Here is a 16,590-nt window from a genome sequence, read left to right as displayed (position 1 = left end):
GCCCCCGTCTCTTCCCTGAGTTTTGACACGGACCTCGCAGCGGGTTTTGCCCTGCAAGGCCTCCTTCCCGCCAAGGCGGTCTCCATCTCACAGCTGCGGAGATCGTCCCGAGAGACCTCTCTGGTGACCTTCATTGGCACCTGCAGATCCTCAGGGAATCCTGCGGTCCCCAGAATATGGCCCCAGTGGCTTAGTGTCCCTAAAAGGCTCCTTGTGGATGCACCTCTGGCTTTCCCTTCTGCTCGCTGTCTCTTTCCTACACCCTGTCATCCGCTGCCCGATCTCAGAGCGCCGCCTGCAGGAGAAGGGGTCCACGCTGTCCCTCCCCCGCGTCCCTCGGGCCACCCCTCCCCTGCAGTGCCTCCTTCCTGTGCATCTCCCCTCTGGACACCCCTGCACCTGACCAACTCCTGCCCTTCTCTGATACACCTGTCTGCACACAGACACAGGAGCCGTTCGCCACGGCTCCGAAGCATCTCGCATGCATCCCGACTTAGGGACGGACGCCTCCAAGCACAAGGCCGCCGGGGCCCCATCCTCCAAGCCCAAAGTGGCACCTTACCCAGAACAGGGCCATGTTGCATGTTTAACGAGGAGGAGAATGGAACCGGTTGATTTTTTTTTTTTTTTTTTTTTTTTTTTTTGGTTTTACTTTCCTTTTCTGGAGGTGCAGGTGATTCTGTGCCGATGCGGAGGGCTCACTACCATATCGTGGTTTCAAGTCAGAAAAGTCACCGGTGATTCAGGGCACTCAGTGCTGCCCATTCAGTCAGCGGTGAGCCTCCCGTTTGGTCCTCGGGGCCAGAGTGGTTAGAAACACGAACGCACGTCGATCTTCCTCTAGGATTAAGGGAAGCTTCTAGTTCTGTCCCTTGCATAAACGAAAATAGCGATTCCCGGGAAGAAAGTTTATTTATTTTTGAGAGAGAGAGAGAGAGAGAGAAAACACAAGCAAGGGAGGGGCAGAGAGCGACAAAGGGAGAGAGAAAGAGAGAGCATCCCAAACAGGCTCTGCGCTGACAGTCCAGAGCCTGATGCAGGGCTGGATCTCAGGAACCACGAGATCACGACCTGAGCCGAAATCAAGAGCCCGATGCTTCACCAACGGAGTCACCCAGACACCCCTAAACAAATATTAGGGACCTGCACTCCTTTATCTTATTCCTGGACTGTTCTCCCGTGTCTTGGGCTTCCTTCCAAAGGTAGGGAGTTTCCAACCAATCTTGCGGTTCACGGGATGCAGGGACCATGTGGGGACACGGGGAGCAGCAGGGAGCAGCCTAGATACTCTGGGGTCTGGACTGGCTTTGCGATTCGAGAATCTAGGTCAGGGGACTTCCCAAGATGGAATCTTCAAACTTGCGGAAATTGAACACGCACGCGGAAAGACGGGAGCTCGCACGACATAGCTGTCTTGAGTTCTTTCTGCCTCCTTCTTTCACCCCTGGCTTGTTTCCATCACACATTCTAGAAGCCTAGATTTCGGTGCAATACAGGCTGATCCTGGGTTATCCAAATAGGCTTCTTTTGCTTTTTATAGAGTGTGATTTCTCAACAGCACAGGAACAGGACACACAGTCAAATGTCGTCTTTTTATTTTTATTTATTTATCTTTAAACATTTTATTCTTTAAGTAATTTCTACACCCATTATGGGGCTTGAACTCACAACCCCGAGATCAACAGTCGAATGCTCTATGCACTGAGCCAGCCGGGCACCCCCAGGTGTAGTCTGTTTATATGTCAAGTTCAATGTCGGGTGTGGCTGAGAAGAAGGGAGTTTTTCCTCATCTTTAAATCTACGTGGAATTTAAGGAACATTTAGATATTCGTCTTGGAGGGCTTAAACTCACAGGTTTGGGGAAAAGGTGGCAGGGCCTCATTTAAAAATCTCTCTACTGGTTTCAGTCAGTTTTGGGGTTTTCCCCACAGTCCTGAGATGCACAAGACGACGCCCGTTGGCATGTGGGCTCTCCTGGAATGCTCAGGATCTAGAGAAACGATCATTAGCAATGGATCCCCTGGACACGTAATAGCGATCCAGATTTGCAGGTGACCCTTATCAAGAATTCTGGAGAATAAGTGTGTGCATTTCGGCTGCCATGACGTTATCACAGGCAGGGTGGCTTCATCAAGGGACATTTATTCCCTCCCGGACCTGGAGGCTGGGAGTCTGACGTCCAGGTAGGGTTGAGGCTGGGAGACCGAGATCCGGGTTGGGCTTAGGCTGGTTCCTCCCGAGTCCTCTCTCCTTGGTGTGTAGATGCCATGTTATCCCTGTGTCCTCACGTGGCCGTCCGTCTGTGCGTGTCTGTGTCCTCATGTTCTAAGGACCCTAGTCCTGTGGGATCAGGACCCATCCTTCTGACCTCATTTTACCTTAGTCCCCTCTTTAAAGGCCCATCTCCAAATACAGTCCCATTCTGAAGTCCTGAAGGCTTCAACATGTGAATTTTATGGGGACATCATTCAGCTGTAACACCTACTTGGTGAGTTGCCAAGAGTAGGTCTTTAAGAGCATAGCACAGAGGGCACGCTGTGTCTGGATGGGAGCCACAGGGTGTCCGAGGGCCACGTGATGAAGGACGTATCTTCCTGGGACAGACCATTAGTGAAGAACGCACTGAAGCCCTCCAGCTGGGCACTTTCTCTTGTGAATGAGTGTCGCGCCACCCAACATCTGCTTCCCATACTGTCCGGAAACACGGAGGGGGTTTTGCTTGCATGTCTGGAGGCCGCGTGGAGCACCGCTGGCTCCAGATATCGGGCCGCACAGCGACCGTCTGGAGTCTGATGTTCCAGCCGAGTGGTTTGGCAGCCTTGCCCGTGGCGTTGTCCAAGTTCAGTATGTGAACTGCTCCTTCGGTGTGTTTGAGAAGAGGCCAGGGCGTTCATTAAATGCACATTAGAGAACACGTTCTATTTGGGGATAAAGCCCTTCCGAAGGCCAGCTCAGCCCGTGGAGATAATTCTACAAGAGCTAAATAGCTCTCTGTCCGGGGTGCAAAGTCAAGATTTCCCTGGGACCAAGGCTGGGGGTGTGCCCAAACACCGGCGTCCTGTGTCCGCTTCTCATCCTTTTGGGCATATAGGAGTCGCTGGTGGTCTAGAGTTGTTTGACCCCAGAACAGGGGTCCTCAGTCTCGGCACTGTTGACATTGGGGAACCAGGTCATGCTGTGTGGTGGGGCTGCTGGTGTGTGTGGTGTCGCATCCCTGCCATCCTTCCTCTCGCTGCCCCTAGTACCCTGTCCCCAGTGGTGACAACCAAAAATGTCCCGAGACATTGACAGAAAACCTCCTGTGGGGTGAAATAGTCCTCCATTGCAGACCAGCGCCATAGAGCTATAGACAGATACTAGATAGCGATGTATAGATTTGATGGATGGATGGATGGATGGGGGAAGGAAGGAAGGAACAGAGGAAGGAAGGCAGACAGGATGGATATATAGGATAAATGATAGATAAATGATGTGCACATAGATAGGTATTTGATATAGAAAGATTGGTGATATAGATAAATACATGGACAGATAAACAGATGATAGATAGGTGATAGATACATAGGTGTGTAGGTAGGTAGATGATAGGTAGATAGATGATAGATAGGAATTTGATAGGTAGGTGATTGATAGATAGGTAGATGGTAGGTAGATAGGTGGATAGGTAGATCAAAGAATGATAGATAATAGATACATCAATCGATAGAATGATAGATAGATACATGATAGATGATAGATAGCTATTTGATAGGTAGGTGATAGATAGGTAGATGGCAGGTAGATAGGTGGGTAGGTAGATAGATCTAAGAATGATAGATAGATGATAGGTAGATCAATCGATGGAATGATAGATTATACAGAGATACATCATAGGGACATAGGTGGGGAGGGAGGGAGGTAGATAGAGAATGTCCCATGCTAAGGAAGACTTCTCAGCTTCAGCACTGCTGACATTTGGGGCCGGTTGACTCTCTCATGTGGGGTGTCCTGCATGCTCTAGGGTCACGAGCGGCGTCCCTGGTCTCTCCACCCTCCACATGCCAGTAGAACTCATTGTGACACCCAAAAACGTCTCCACGTTGCTGAGCGTCCCCTGTGGAGAACCTCTGCCCTTGGGAGATTGACTGCTACGAACCCGGTCACCACGAGGCGATGGGTTAACCGGAAGGCCACTTGGTCAGGGTCCAGGAAGACAGAAATCTGGGGAGGGTTGACTTCCCTGCACAAAGAGTGGGTGCCAGCAGATTAAGGAGGGCTCTACTTGCCTGTGGTGACCGGCTCGGTGAGACAGGACTCGGGGACATCGTCGTGACACCAACCGGCTGAAGCTGCCATGCCTGCTCTGGGAGACACCTCGTGAGGGACGCCCAGTGAGGCCAAGCTGTCCTGAGGCTGCCCCCCGGTCATGCACCTGCAGGGGACGTGAGTTGTCCACTCCTGCACTGAATCCCCGAGGCCCCCCGGGTGTCCCTCCTCCCCCCTGGTTCAGGATGTACCTCATCCTGCGGTTGAAGTCGATCAACTTGAGGTTGGTCAACTCGCTTCCCACATGGAGTCTCTAAGTTCTCTTTCGGAAGTGCTGTGCAACGGATCCAGAATTAAGACATGATGGCATGTCGTAGCCAGAAGCTCTTCCCTGACACCTGTTGACCAGCTGAAGCAGGTCGGGGACCACAGGACACTTGTCTCCTGCCAGCTGCCTGCCCCTTTCTCTGGCCAATGCTGGTGCTTGCTTCTAGGTTCTCAAGTCTACTCCGTCCCAGGACAGGGTCCTCCCTTCCTTCTGGCTCAGATGCTTGCTCTGCAAAGAAGCTTCCAGCCAGACCGGGCCTGGGATGACCCCACTGGATGCCTCCCATGTGCCTATTGTGTGCCACCTCCAGTGATCGCCACAATCTGCTTCAGTACTTGTACGTCAGATACAATTCCAGTGAAGGCATTAATTCTGAGAAATCAAGTCAAACCAAGGAGTAGCTGGCTTTTTAAAAACATTGACTTGATGGAAGTCAGTGAACATACAAGAAATTCAGGACAGGGGTACCTGTGGGCTCAGTCAGTTGACCGTCTGGCTCCTGGTTTCAGCTCAGGTCATGAACTCACAGCTTCGTGAGTTTGAGTCCCACATCAGGGTCTGTATTGGCAGCATGGACACTGGGATTCTCTCTCTCTCTCTCTCTCTCTCTCTCTTTGTCTCCACCTCTCCCCCACTTGCACTGCCTCTGTTTCTCTCAAAATAAATAAATTAAAAAAAAAGGGAGGCCCCTGGATGGCTCAGTTGGTTAAGCATCCAACTTTGGGTCAGGTCATCATCTCCTGCTTCGTGGATTCGAGCCCCACGTCAGGCTCCATGCTGACAGCTCGGAGCCTGGAGCCCGCTTGGGATCCTGTGTCTCCCTCCCTCTCTCTGTCCCTACCCCGCTCACGCTCTGTCTCTCTCAAAAATGCATAAACATTTTAAAAAGTTTTTTTAAAAAATTCAGGGGGAAATCGCATGTTACCTTTGGGTGCCGAGCAGTCTCTCTCTCTCTTTTTTTTTTTTTTAATTTTTTTTTTTTTAACGTTTATTTATTTTTGAGACAGAGAGACAGAGCATGAACGGGGGAGGGGCAGAGAGAGAGGGAGACACAGAATCGGAAACAGGCTCCAGGCTCCGAGCCATCAGCCCAGAGCCTGACGCGGGGCTCGAACTCACGGACCGCAAGATCGTGACCTGAGCCGAAGTCGGACGCTTAACCGACTGAGCCACCCAGGCGCCCCCGAGCAGTCTCTCTTTATACACATGTGATCGCACAGAGAATTCAGCATTATTAAGTAGTTGGCGGAAAGGTACCTACCTCCCGCCAGCCTGCATCTTGCTGGGATGTGATGCTGCTAAGGTCTGACCCTCCTAAAGCTATGTAGGGAGCAGATGTCCATGCCAACTGCAGTAACTAATGTAGCTCCCATAGGGGGCAGCGTGTAGGGGCTCTGGAGGGAGACTTGGTCACGCTCCTCCCAAGGAACCCCGAGAGACACCGCAGGCAGACGCGGGGAAGGGAGCCTTCCCTGGACCCTCACTGCCCATCTCTCCTGCCCGCCTGTCTCCTGCTAGCTCACCAACCCTCAGAAGTAGGAGCTCACTCTCTTTGTGCCTGGAAAGGCGCGTGGCCCATGGCAGTGTTCAGACTCAGGGATGTTGAGTACGAGGACGGAGTTGGTGGTGGGGGGCGGCATCCTGGGTACGTGAGACAGCACGATCCCGACGACCAGAACAGAGAGGCAGATTTGAAGGGATAGACTCTCTGAAGTGTCTGACTGAAAGCTGGCGACTCAGGCAGGGTTTTTATATGGTAGTCAAATCCACAGGCAAAAATTCCCTCTTCCTTGGAAACCTCATGTTTTTTTTTTGGGGGGGGGGTTGGTGGCTCCTAAGGCCATCGACTGATTAGACGAGGCCCACCCATATGAGAGAGAGTCATGTGCTTCTCCTAAAGTCAATTGACACTAGATGTTAATCACGTCAAAAATAAAAAAAAAAAAAAGAATCTTCATAGCAATATCGAGGCTCGTGCTTAATCAAATGTCAGTTTTGTCCTGTTCCGTTCCCCGCCCTCGGCTGGTCCTCCCGTGTTCCCTCCCCGGTCAGCGTCTTTCAGGCTGCGTTCTATCCACGCCTGAGCCACAAGGGCTCATTCTCTCGCTGCCTTCTCTCGGACGCCTCGTGCTCACGAACGTGGTTCGGATCTGCTTACGCCTCCTCGTGGGGCAACGTGGGGAACCGTGGGACAACGGTGAGCGGTCAGCGAGCAGGGATATTTGGGACGGTGCCTTCTGCCCAGCTACAGAAGCTGCCGTGCTGTCTGCCATTGCACGGAGTCAGGCTTGCAGGCGGTCACGGTCACGGGGGGGGGGGGGGGGGGGGCTGATTCCGCCCTTTAGGGGCATTATTCCGGAAGCCTCCTTCTGATGCTTGCGTCCTGTCTGCTGGAATGGGAAAGAGTGCATGGCACGGCTCGAGGGCTCCGTCCGTCTTTACCTCTTCTTTTTAAATGTTCCCTTATTTTAGAGAGAGAGAGAGTGTGTGAGCAGAGTAGGGGCTGAGCGAAAGGGAGAGAGAGAATCCCAAGCAGGCTTCGTGCTGTAGAGCACAGAGCCCGACACGGGGCTCGAACTCATGATCCGTGAGATCACGACCTGCCCCGAAATCAACAATGGATGCTTCACTGACTGAGCCCCCCAGGCACCCTGTCTCTACCTCTTCTTCCTAGTGGTCCCGGGACTCGGGCTTTGTCCCCATGACGTTGCTGCTTCGGGATTTCTCCGCCTGGGCACTGCTCACATCCGGGGGCGGATGGCCGTCTGACCTGGGGCTTCCTGTGCCCTGTGGGTGCTGACTGACATCCCCGGTCTGCACCCACTGATGGCAGTATCCCCTCCTTTCCCAGTCGTGACCATCACAGTAGCCCTGGGCGTTTGCAGGGGATGCTGTGGGCCCCCTGTGCCCTTGCCAGGGACTGGCTTCCAGGAAACCCCAGGAGGCGGTCACCCCGTCTCCAGCTGGCAGAGTGGTGTATTTGGGGTGGGCACACGCCGAGCAGGGTGGGCGGGTGATGCTGTAGATGCCACTTTGCTGACGAACAGGACGCAGCTGTCTCTGCACGGAGGAGGCGCTCAGCCCCCTTCAAGGTGCCAGCGAGGGCGGGTAGGGGACCCTTGGGGAACACAGCTGGAGGACACCCTAGGCTGGGGGATGAAGCAAGGTAAGGGTGCCTCGGGGCAGGGCTGGTTGCCATGGAGCCTGGGTGGAAAGTGGAAGGAACTTTCCAGAGCCTCAGGTTGCACAGAGACATGAGTCCAAAGGGCTAGGGTGACGCCCAGGGATGGTGTCTGCTTTTCTTGTTTTCATGGCAGAAGCCCAGCTTTATACCTCGGCATCGGGAGACAGGACGACAGCCGTTGTTAAATGAAGGAGGCTGACTTTCGAATCGGCTACGACGGCCACACGCTTTGCAAGGGAAAGACGGCGGGGTGGTCGGTGTCAGAGGTCGAAGGTGTTGCTGGGGGTTGTGGTCAGGGTCAAGCTCGTTTGCTTTTCGTAGATTCCCACGTTCTCTGGAATGCATTTCAAAACGATGATTTCTTCATTGTGCTAAAATGCACCTGAACCGAAAATTGGCCATTTTACCTGTTTTTCAGTGCACAGCTCAGTGGCATCGAGCACATTCACGCTGTTGTGGAAGCATCCCCACCAGCATCTCCAGAACCTTCCATCTCCCCAAACTGAGACTCTGCCCTCTTAAACACTGGCTCCCTTCCTTATCCCCAGCCCCTGGTCCTACCATCTACTCTCATCTCTATGGATGCGATGCCTTCAGGGACCCCGTATACGTGGAATCATGCAGATTTGTCCTTCTGTGTCTGGCTTATGTCACTGAGCATCAGTTCCTCAATGTTCATCCTTGTGGCAGATGCAGAACATCCTTTTTCAAGACTGAGTCATGTTCTACTGTGTGCATGAACCACATGGTGTTTATGCATCTGTCCACCCATCCATCCATCCACCCATTTTCTATCCATCCATCCATCCATCCATCCGTCCACCCACCCATCCACCTATTCATCCATCCATCCATCTATCCATCCATCCATCCATCATCCATCCATCCATCCATCCACCCATGATCCATCTGCCCACTATTATCCATCCATCCACCCATGATCTATCTGTCCACCCACCATCCATCCACCCATCCATCATCCATCCATCATCCATCCATCCATCATCCATCCATCCATCCATCCATCCATCCATCCATCCATCCACCCACCCATGCATCTACCCATATATCTTGTCTGTCTATCTATCTATCTATCTATCTATCTATCTATCTATCTATCTATCTATCTATTCATCCATCCATCCATCCATCCACCCATGCATCTACCCATATATCTTGTCTGTCTATCTATCTATCTATCTATCTATCTATCTATCTATCTATCTATCTATCCATCCATCCATCCATCCACCCACCCATGCATCTATCCATATATCTTGTCTATCTATCTATCTATCTATCTATCTATCTATCTATCTATCCATCCATTGACCCATGCACCTACCCATATATCTTGTCTGTCTATCTATCTATCTATCTATCTATCTATCTATCTATCTATCTATCTATCTATCTATCTATCCATCCACCCATACATCATATCTATCTATCTATCTATCTATCTATCTATCTATCTATCTATCTATCCATCCATCGACCCATGCACCTACCCATATATCTTGTCTATCTATCTATCTATCTATCTATCTATCTATCTATCTATCTATGTATCCATCCATCCACCCACCCACCCACCCATGATCCATCTGTCTACCCACCATCCATCCACCCATCCATCATCCATTATCCATCCCCCATCCATCCATCCCCCATCCATCCACCATCCATCCATCCATCCATCCACCATCCATCCATCCATCCATCCATCCACCATCCATCCATCCCCCATCCATCCATCCCCCATCCATCCATCCATCCATCCATCCATCCATCCATCCACCATCCATCCATCCATCCACCATCCATCCATCCCCCATCCATCCATCCATCCATCATCTATCCATCCTTCTATCTGTCCATCCATCCATCCATCTACCCATTCATACATCCATCCATCCATCCATCCACCGTCCATCCATCCCCCATCCATCCATCCATCCATCCATCCATCCATCCATCCATCGACACTTGTGTTGTTTCCACGTTCTGGCTCTCGTACTTCGTGTTAATGCCAAGTACCTGTTCGTGTACCTGCTTTAACTGCTTGCTGCATTTTCTGTGTCGAATTATATCTCCTTCCTGTTTGTGGAGGAGCTGAAGCATTTTCTGTTGTTGGTTTTCTTTTCTTTTTCTGCTCCCCTTGCGTAGGGCTTTCCTTTGTCTCTTCTTCCCACCCTCCTTCAGTGCCAGGTAATCACACGGACAGTCTGATACAGATCTTTGTGTCCTTAAAGCGCGCGCACAAACACACACACACACACACACACACACACACACACACACACACACACGACTCAGGCTCTGCGCTGTCAGGGCAGAGCCCCACACGGGGCTTGAATTCAGGAGCCATGAGATCATGACCTGAGCCGAGGTCAAGAATTGGACACTCAACCGACTGAGCCACCCAGATGCCCCTACATACTGAATTTTCGACCCAGGAATGCCTCCTTTTCTCATCCCACTCGTGATAAACCCACTTCTTTTTGCCCTTGCGTTTTCATTGTTTTTTAGCCTCTACGCGAGGGGCGGAGCCCCGCAATGAACCGGTATTAGTTAACAACCGGATTGGCCGACATGATTCATCCTGTTTCTCCCTCTCTAGGCTCAGATTTTAAGTCGTTTGTGGCCACCTGGACCCCTCGTCTCTGCCCGCAAGCCCCAAGGGATGACTAAATACTTGTACATTGTGTCTTTGAATATTGTGGCTCTTATCAGTAACCCCCCACGCGTTGCCCATTCTCTCCATACGAGAAAAGCCTTAGTAGTGGAGATTTGAAGGAAAGATGAGCCAGGGGCACCAGGGCCCTCAGGATTTTTTTTTTTTTTTTTTTTGTAGCCTTGTTTTTCGACTCCTTGGGGAGTACTCCACAGCGCACTTGATATATAGTGACTTTCGTAGGATTGTTATTGATGCTTTGTTGGATCTTATTGAGAGATTTGTGGGACAGATGTGTCTCCATATATCCATACACACCGCTGTCCTGCGCCCCACTCAGTCGTTAGTGTGTGACATTTGTCCCTGTGATGTTGGGATTTTTGGCAAGAAATAGATGTTTGCTCTTTGTCCCTGGCACCGAGGCCCTAAAACCCTTGGAATTTCCTAAGTGAGCAGAGTGACAAAGGTGGCTTTTGTTATGTGAATGAGGTGACTTTTGGAGAACCTCCCTCCCCCCACCCAGGGCAGAGGGCTGGTTGCTGGGGAAACTAATCCTGTAATTGGAGGCTTGGGCTGCTCAGACCCACCCCACATCTCCGGGGAGGGGAGAGGGGCTGGAGTTTGCGTTAATCCCCAAAGGCCAATGATTTCATCAACCTCGCCTACTGGATGAAGCCTCTATGAAATCCCAGAAAGACGGGGCTTGGGAGTTTCCAAGTTGGTTGGCGAACTTGGGGAGATTTGGAGGAGACTGCTCACCTGGAGAGAGCACGGACGGTTCCCCACACCTTGACCCCCCGCTTCTCTTCCATCTCGGCCATTCCTGGCTTCTGTCTCTTTATCTGAAGCCGGTGATTTACCTCGTTATGTGTTTCCCCTGAGCTCTGTGAACCGCTCTAGCAGATTAATGGAACCCAAGGAGGGGTCTTGGGAACCTCTCGTCTCTAGCGGGTCAGTCACAAGCACAGGTGACAAGCCGGACTTGGAATTGGCGTCTGAAGTGTCTGTTGGGCCATTGTTGTAGGACTGCGCCCTTCTCCTGCGGGATCTCTGTGGTCTCCAGGTCGACCGTGTCGGAATTGAGTTGAATTGTAGGGTGCCGGGTTGGTGTCCCAGAATCGCTTCATGGTGTGGGGGAAAGAACAGCGATGCGTGTTGAAATTGGGAGCAGAAGGGTAGACACTAAGCCCTATCTTTGCCCAGATATATCTATATCTCAACCCACTCGTGCCCCAAATTGCAGTTCAGCTGGAACGCAGGTGACAGACTGCTCTCGTCGACCCACTCCTTCTGCCTGGATCTCCTGGTCTCCACCCATACAGTCCTTGGGTCTATGCACCTTCCACTTGGCTGATTAATCCCCAAAGCTCCCTTTCATTCCTTACTACTGGCTGTCTCTTGGCCCTGTTCTAATCTCCCCCATTGTGAATTCTCTCCTGTGCCTTTGAAGGGTGAAATCAGGTTGCATGAAAACATGGCGGTGCATTGTTCTCTAGAGCTGAGAAAGGCTCTGCGTGGATTATGATCCTGGCTGTGAATCCGTAGGAGCGACAATAGGATATATCCACAGAATGGGTGCATCCTAATTGGTGAAGAGACTGTGTGCGCGTGTGCGTGCACACGCACGCACGTACTTAAGCATTTGAGAGGTGGGAAGGTAGGGTTCTGCGTATTTTTTCAGCTTTTCAACCAAATTCACAGCTGTAGAACACGCTAGTGCCGTGACCTGCGTAGTTTTGGCCACTTGGGGACTTTTCAAGGGCTGAGCGCCATGCCCAAACTCCGGAACACCATGCTTTTTCCGATGGGTTCTATCCAAATTTACCACCCGTCCTGTTCCAGAGAAATCCAGAACGTCAGGGGCTTACATACAGCTTTCATTCTACACGTGTACCACCCAGGTGCTATCTGGAGCCTAGACCATATTTGCTCACCAGAACGGTGGATTCATTGTCGGATCCCCACGACAGCAGAGTGTGCCTGCCATATGCATTTGTGACACCGAGCCTTGGTAGTGAAGCCTCCCCGGAAGGAATGTTCTTGCTGTACTAATCAAGAAGTCAGTCAGTGGCCCAGTCGGTTAAGGGTCCGACGTCGGCTGGGGTCACGGTCTCGAGCCCCGCGTCGGGCTCTGTGCTGACAGCTCGGAGCCTGGATCCTGTTTCAGATTCTGGGTCTCTCCATCTCTCTGCCCCTCCCCTGCTCATGCTCTGTGTCTCTCTGTCTCTCAATAATAAATAATCCTTAAAAAAAAAATGAAAAAAAAGAAGTCAAGGGCGTGTGGCCGCAAGGAAATACTCCTCTGGACTTTCAATGCTAGAGAGAACGTGGCCGTCTGGTCAATCTGTGTCACTGCAAAATGATTTCTCCAGAAAGTCTGAAGAGCAGCAGAACAGGACCCCCGCCCCTGCCAACACCGTTCGTGCTCCCCATATGCCTTCATGCCTCAATCCCGCACATCATGGGCCCTCCCAGCGGCAGGAAGCGAGAAGGGGAAGCAGGAGACCCGGGCTCGGCTCTCAATAAGTGAAACAGGGACTTCCTGCATGTCCTCACGTCCGCACTCCCTGTACCGGCTTGGAGAGAACACGGCATCCGTGCAGAGGCCGCGAGCGAACAGGTGCCGTCCCGAAAGGCATCCTCACCCCGAAGGCGCTGTGCATTTGCACACGCATTTCACGGACGCCTTTTGTGTATACGACCGTGGCTTGGTAGCACGTGTACCCGTCAGTGGTCGGCAAAAGGAACATGCGTTTTAATTTTGATTTCATTTCTTATTTTTCTAACGTTCGTTTATTGTTGAGAGAGACAGACAATGAGCAGGGGACGGGCAGAGAGAGGGGGAGACACAATCCGAAACAGGCTCCAGGCTCCGAGCTGTCAGCACAGAGCCCGACGCGGGGCTCGAACTCACAAGGTCACGAGATCACGTGACCTGAGCTAAAATCGGACGCTTAAACGACTGAGCCCCCCGGGCGCCCCTAAACATGTGTTTTAAATGCTTCCCTTTGGCACAGCAGGGCTTCCCCTTTCCGGGATGGGGAAGGTTTCCTCCCTTCTGCCTCGGGTTTGTGTTTCTCTGCGTGACCTCCTCTCCCGACCCCTGTGCACGCTTCTTCCTTTATGATTTTCTCTCGAGTGCATCTTTCCGGTCCTGGCGAGCTGTCCCCCCGCGTGTGGCTTCGTCTTTATCTTGTTGGCACGGCCTGTCCCAGCAGGCAGGACCCTCTGCTGGAGGTGGACGCCCTGAGCCCGCTTCTCCAAGCAGGGGGGGTTCTCGGTGCATAATTGCACTTTTTCTCGTTTGGTCATGAGGCTGCTTCCTCCTGTCACCTGTTACAAGGGTCCCCAGTCCTGTGGGATCAGAGCCCACCCTGGTGAGCTCATTTTACCTTAATCTCCTCTTTAAGGACCTTATCCCCTAATACGATCACATTTTGAGGTCCTGGGCATAGGGCTTCTGCATATAATTTTGGGTGACAGAATTCAGCCTGGGGGACACTTTGTTATCACAACATGCTCTTGGGGCTCAGTTGGTGAACTGGCTGACTTCAGCTCAGGTCATGATCTCACAGTTTGTGAGTCCGAGCCCCTCATTGGACTCTCCGCTTAGCACAGAACCCGCTTCGGATTCTGTGTATCCCTCTGCCTCTGTCCCTCCCCCGTGCGCGCGCTCTGTGTCTCAGAAGTAAAATAAACAGCAAAAAACAAACAAACAAAAAACATGGTAGCAGATTACATCTACATACGCATATTCAAGCATCTGTTCCCGTATATGAATATCTCAATAACTATACAGCATCTTTCTTTTTTTTAGGTTTATTTATTTATTTACAGAGAGAGAGTGGGGAAGGGGCAGAGAGCAAGAGAGAGAGAGAGAAAGAATCTGAAACAGGCTGTTTACTGCCAGTGCAGAGCCTGATGCAGGGGTCAAACCCATGAACCATGAGATCGTGAGTTGAGCCGAAATGAAGAGCTAGATCCTTAACCGACTGAGCCCGCCCCGCGCTCCTGTCCATATGGCATCTTACTGTCCGTTCACGCCCGCGCCCTAACGTCTGTGTGTCCCTGGCGCGGCTCTGACTCCCATGTGCCGTCCCGCAGGTTCTGGACGTGCCACGATGAGCGCTTCCTGTACATGCTCATGGAGTTCGTGCCCGGCGGCGAGCTTTTCAGCTACCTGCGGAAGCGAGGCCGCTTCTCCAGCAGCACCGGGCTGTTCTACTCCGCGGAGATCGTCTGCGCCATTGAGTACCTGCACTCAAAGGAGATCGTCTACAGGGACTTGAAGCCGGAAAACATACTGCTGGACAGGGATGGCCACATCAAGCTCACCGACTTTGGGTTCGCCAAGAAACTGGTAGACAAGTAAGTGACCGTTTTCACCCATTTCAGCCCACTCGCCCGGTGCCGCGTCCAGATTTTCTTGAATGCTTATGATTTTTGAGCGACGGTGAGAGTAAGAGCACAGATGCTGGATGGGGCTGAGTTGAGTTCCAGGAGCAAACAATAATTCTATAAGGTGAAATCTTACGCAGTTGGGCATACGATGCCTTTTTTTGGGTGCGCTTCGCCCCATGATCTGCCGTGCTCCATTTAGCTGAGGACATGTTCGGACCTAGTGTGTACGATTATAGAATATACAACGTATAAACGTCCAGCCTTTAGCTTAAGGGAGGGTAATGCACCTGTAATGCCCGTGTGTGTTGATTTCCACGGGTCTTTAGGTGCCGCGAATCACAGAGACCATATTCTCTCTCCGTGAGGAGTAATTCAGCCTTTATAGATACAATTCAGGGCAGACAGTACCGTAAATCCCATGCATTTAAGCCCGGCGCATTCGTAGCATATTTCATCAAAAATACCTCATCAGATATTTCATCAAAAATATTTCATCCAAATAACCTGAAAACAAAAGAAACAAAAAAACCTACAAAACTGATGTGCGATGTGATGGGAGTGTCTACACAGCGTGAAAGAAAATTTTCCACACCCGTCTCTATATCCTTCCGCCTTTCTTGCCTCTTTGGACTCAGAATCTAAAATTCTATCCAAAACCAAACCTTTAGACCCCGACAAGCCCCACATACTGAGTCACCCAGGTGCCCCAAGAAGCCTTGTTTTAAAAAGTAAAATTTTAATAAGATAGCATACTTAACCCACTGCATCTCAAATATGATTATTCCAACACATAACCCCTGCAAACAGTTGGGCGTGTTTACGTGAATTTTTGGTGCGTCTCAGGGTACTACATTTTCATCAGAGACACTTACTCTGTGCTTTAACCCATAAAATTTACAGTTGGGAAGATAGACACACATGGCCAGGCTTTCCAAAAATACTGGAAACTTTCTCAGCAACTGTAGTGAGTATTGGGTTTTAAATTTAAGTGTAGGGGCGCCTGGGTGGCTCAGTCGATTGGGCGTCTGACTTCGGCTCAGGTCATGATCTCGCAGTTCGTGAGTTCGAGCCCCGCGTCGGGCTCTGTGCTGACAGCTCAGAGCCTGGAGCCTGCTTTGGATTCTGTGTCTCCCTCTCTGTCTACCCCCTCCCCGGCTCGCACTCTGTCTCTCTCAAAAATGAATAAACATTAAACAAGTTTTAAGTTTAAATTCATTAAAAGTGGATTAAAATTTCAATTCCATAGTCATTCCAGGTCATGATCTCAGGGTTGTGAGTTTGAACCCCATGTTGGGTGTAGAGATTACTTACAAATAAAATCTTAAAAAAAAAAAAGAAAAGAAAGAAAGAAAAGAAAAATCTCCCCATATTTTTCCATTTCTTGATGACGTGGGGATGGCTAAGGTGATAATTCTATTCCTCATGTTATGGAAACGTCTGCATTTATGAGAACGTTGATTTTGGTCGGAAGCAGTTTTGCACGTTGTGATGCGGTCAACTTCCATCTGATTATCCCCTGTGGAATTTCCCGTATTCCCTTTGTAAGAATAAGGCCCATAAAAGCAAACTGGTCTTCCATACCCCTGTGAACGGAGACCCTATTAACACATCGTAGCTGGTTTAGAATATTGGGGCCGTCCCCCGTTGGCATCACGTCGTAGAAAGTCCTTACACCCCCTTCTCCGCTTTTTGTTTTCTTTAAGTCCTTTTATTTGGAAGTCTGATTCCAGCCATCCCGCCTTAAAATGTTTCACG

At 50.9% G+C, this 16,590-nt stretch overlaps 1 protein-coding gene across 2 annotated transcripts in view; it reads left to right on the top strand.

Moving 5' to 3' along the window:
• PRKX (protein kinase cAMP-dependent X-linked catalytic subunit) overlaps nt 1–16,590 on the top strand; it is a 72,095-nt gene that overhangs the window by 27,749 nt on the left and 27,756 nt on the right. For both annotated transcript variants that reach the window (XM_053891884.1, XM_053891883.1), the window contains exon 3: nt 14,539–14,802. In XM_053891884.1, the coding sequence (XP_053747859.1) occupies nt 14,539–14,802 (264 nt within the window). The remainder of the gene's footprint in view (nt 1–14,538; nt 14,803–16,590) is intronic.

Source organism: Panthera pardus, unplaced genomic scaffold (assembly GCF_024362965.1).
Source record: "Panthera pardus isolate Hobbes unplaced genomic scaffold, ASM2436296v1 HiC_scaffold_27, whole genome shotgun sequence".
Classification (NCBI taxonomy): Eukaryota; Metazoa; Chordata; class Mammalia; order Carnivora; family Felidae; genus Panthera; species Panthera pardus.
This window is presented reverse-complemented; position numbering and strand designations above follow the sequence as displayed.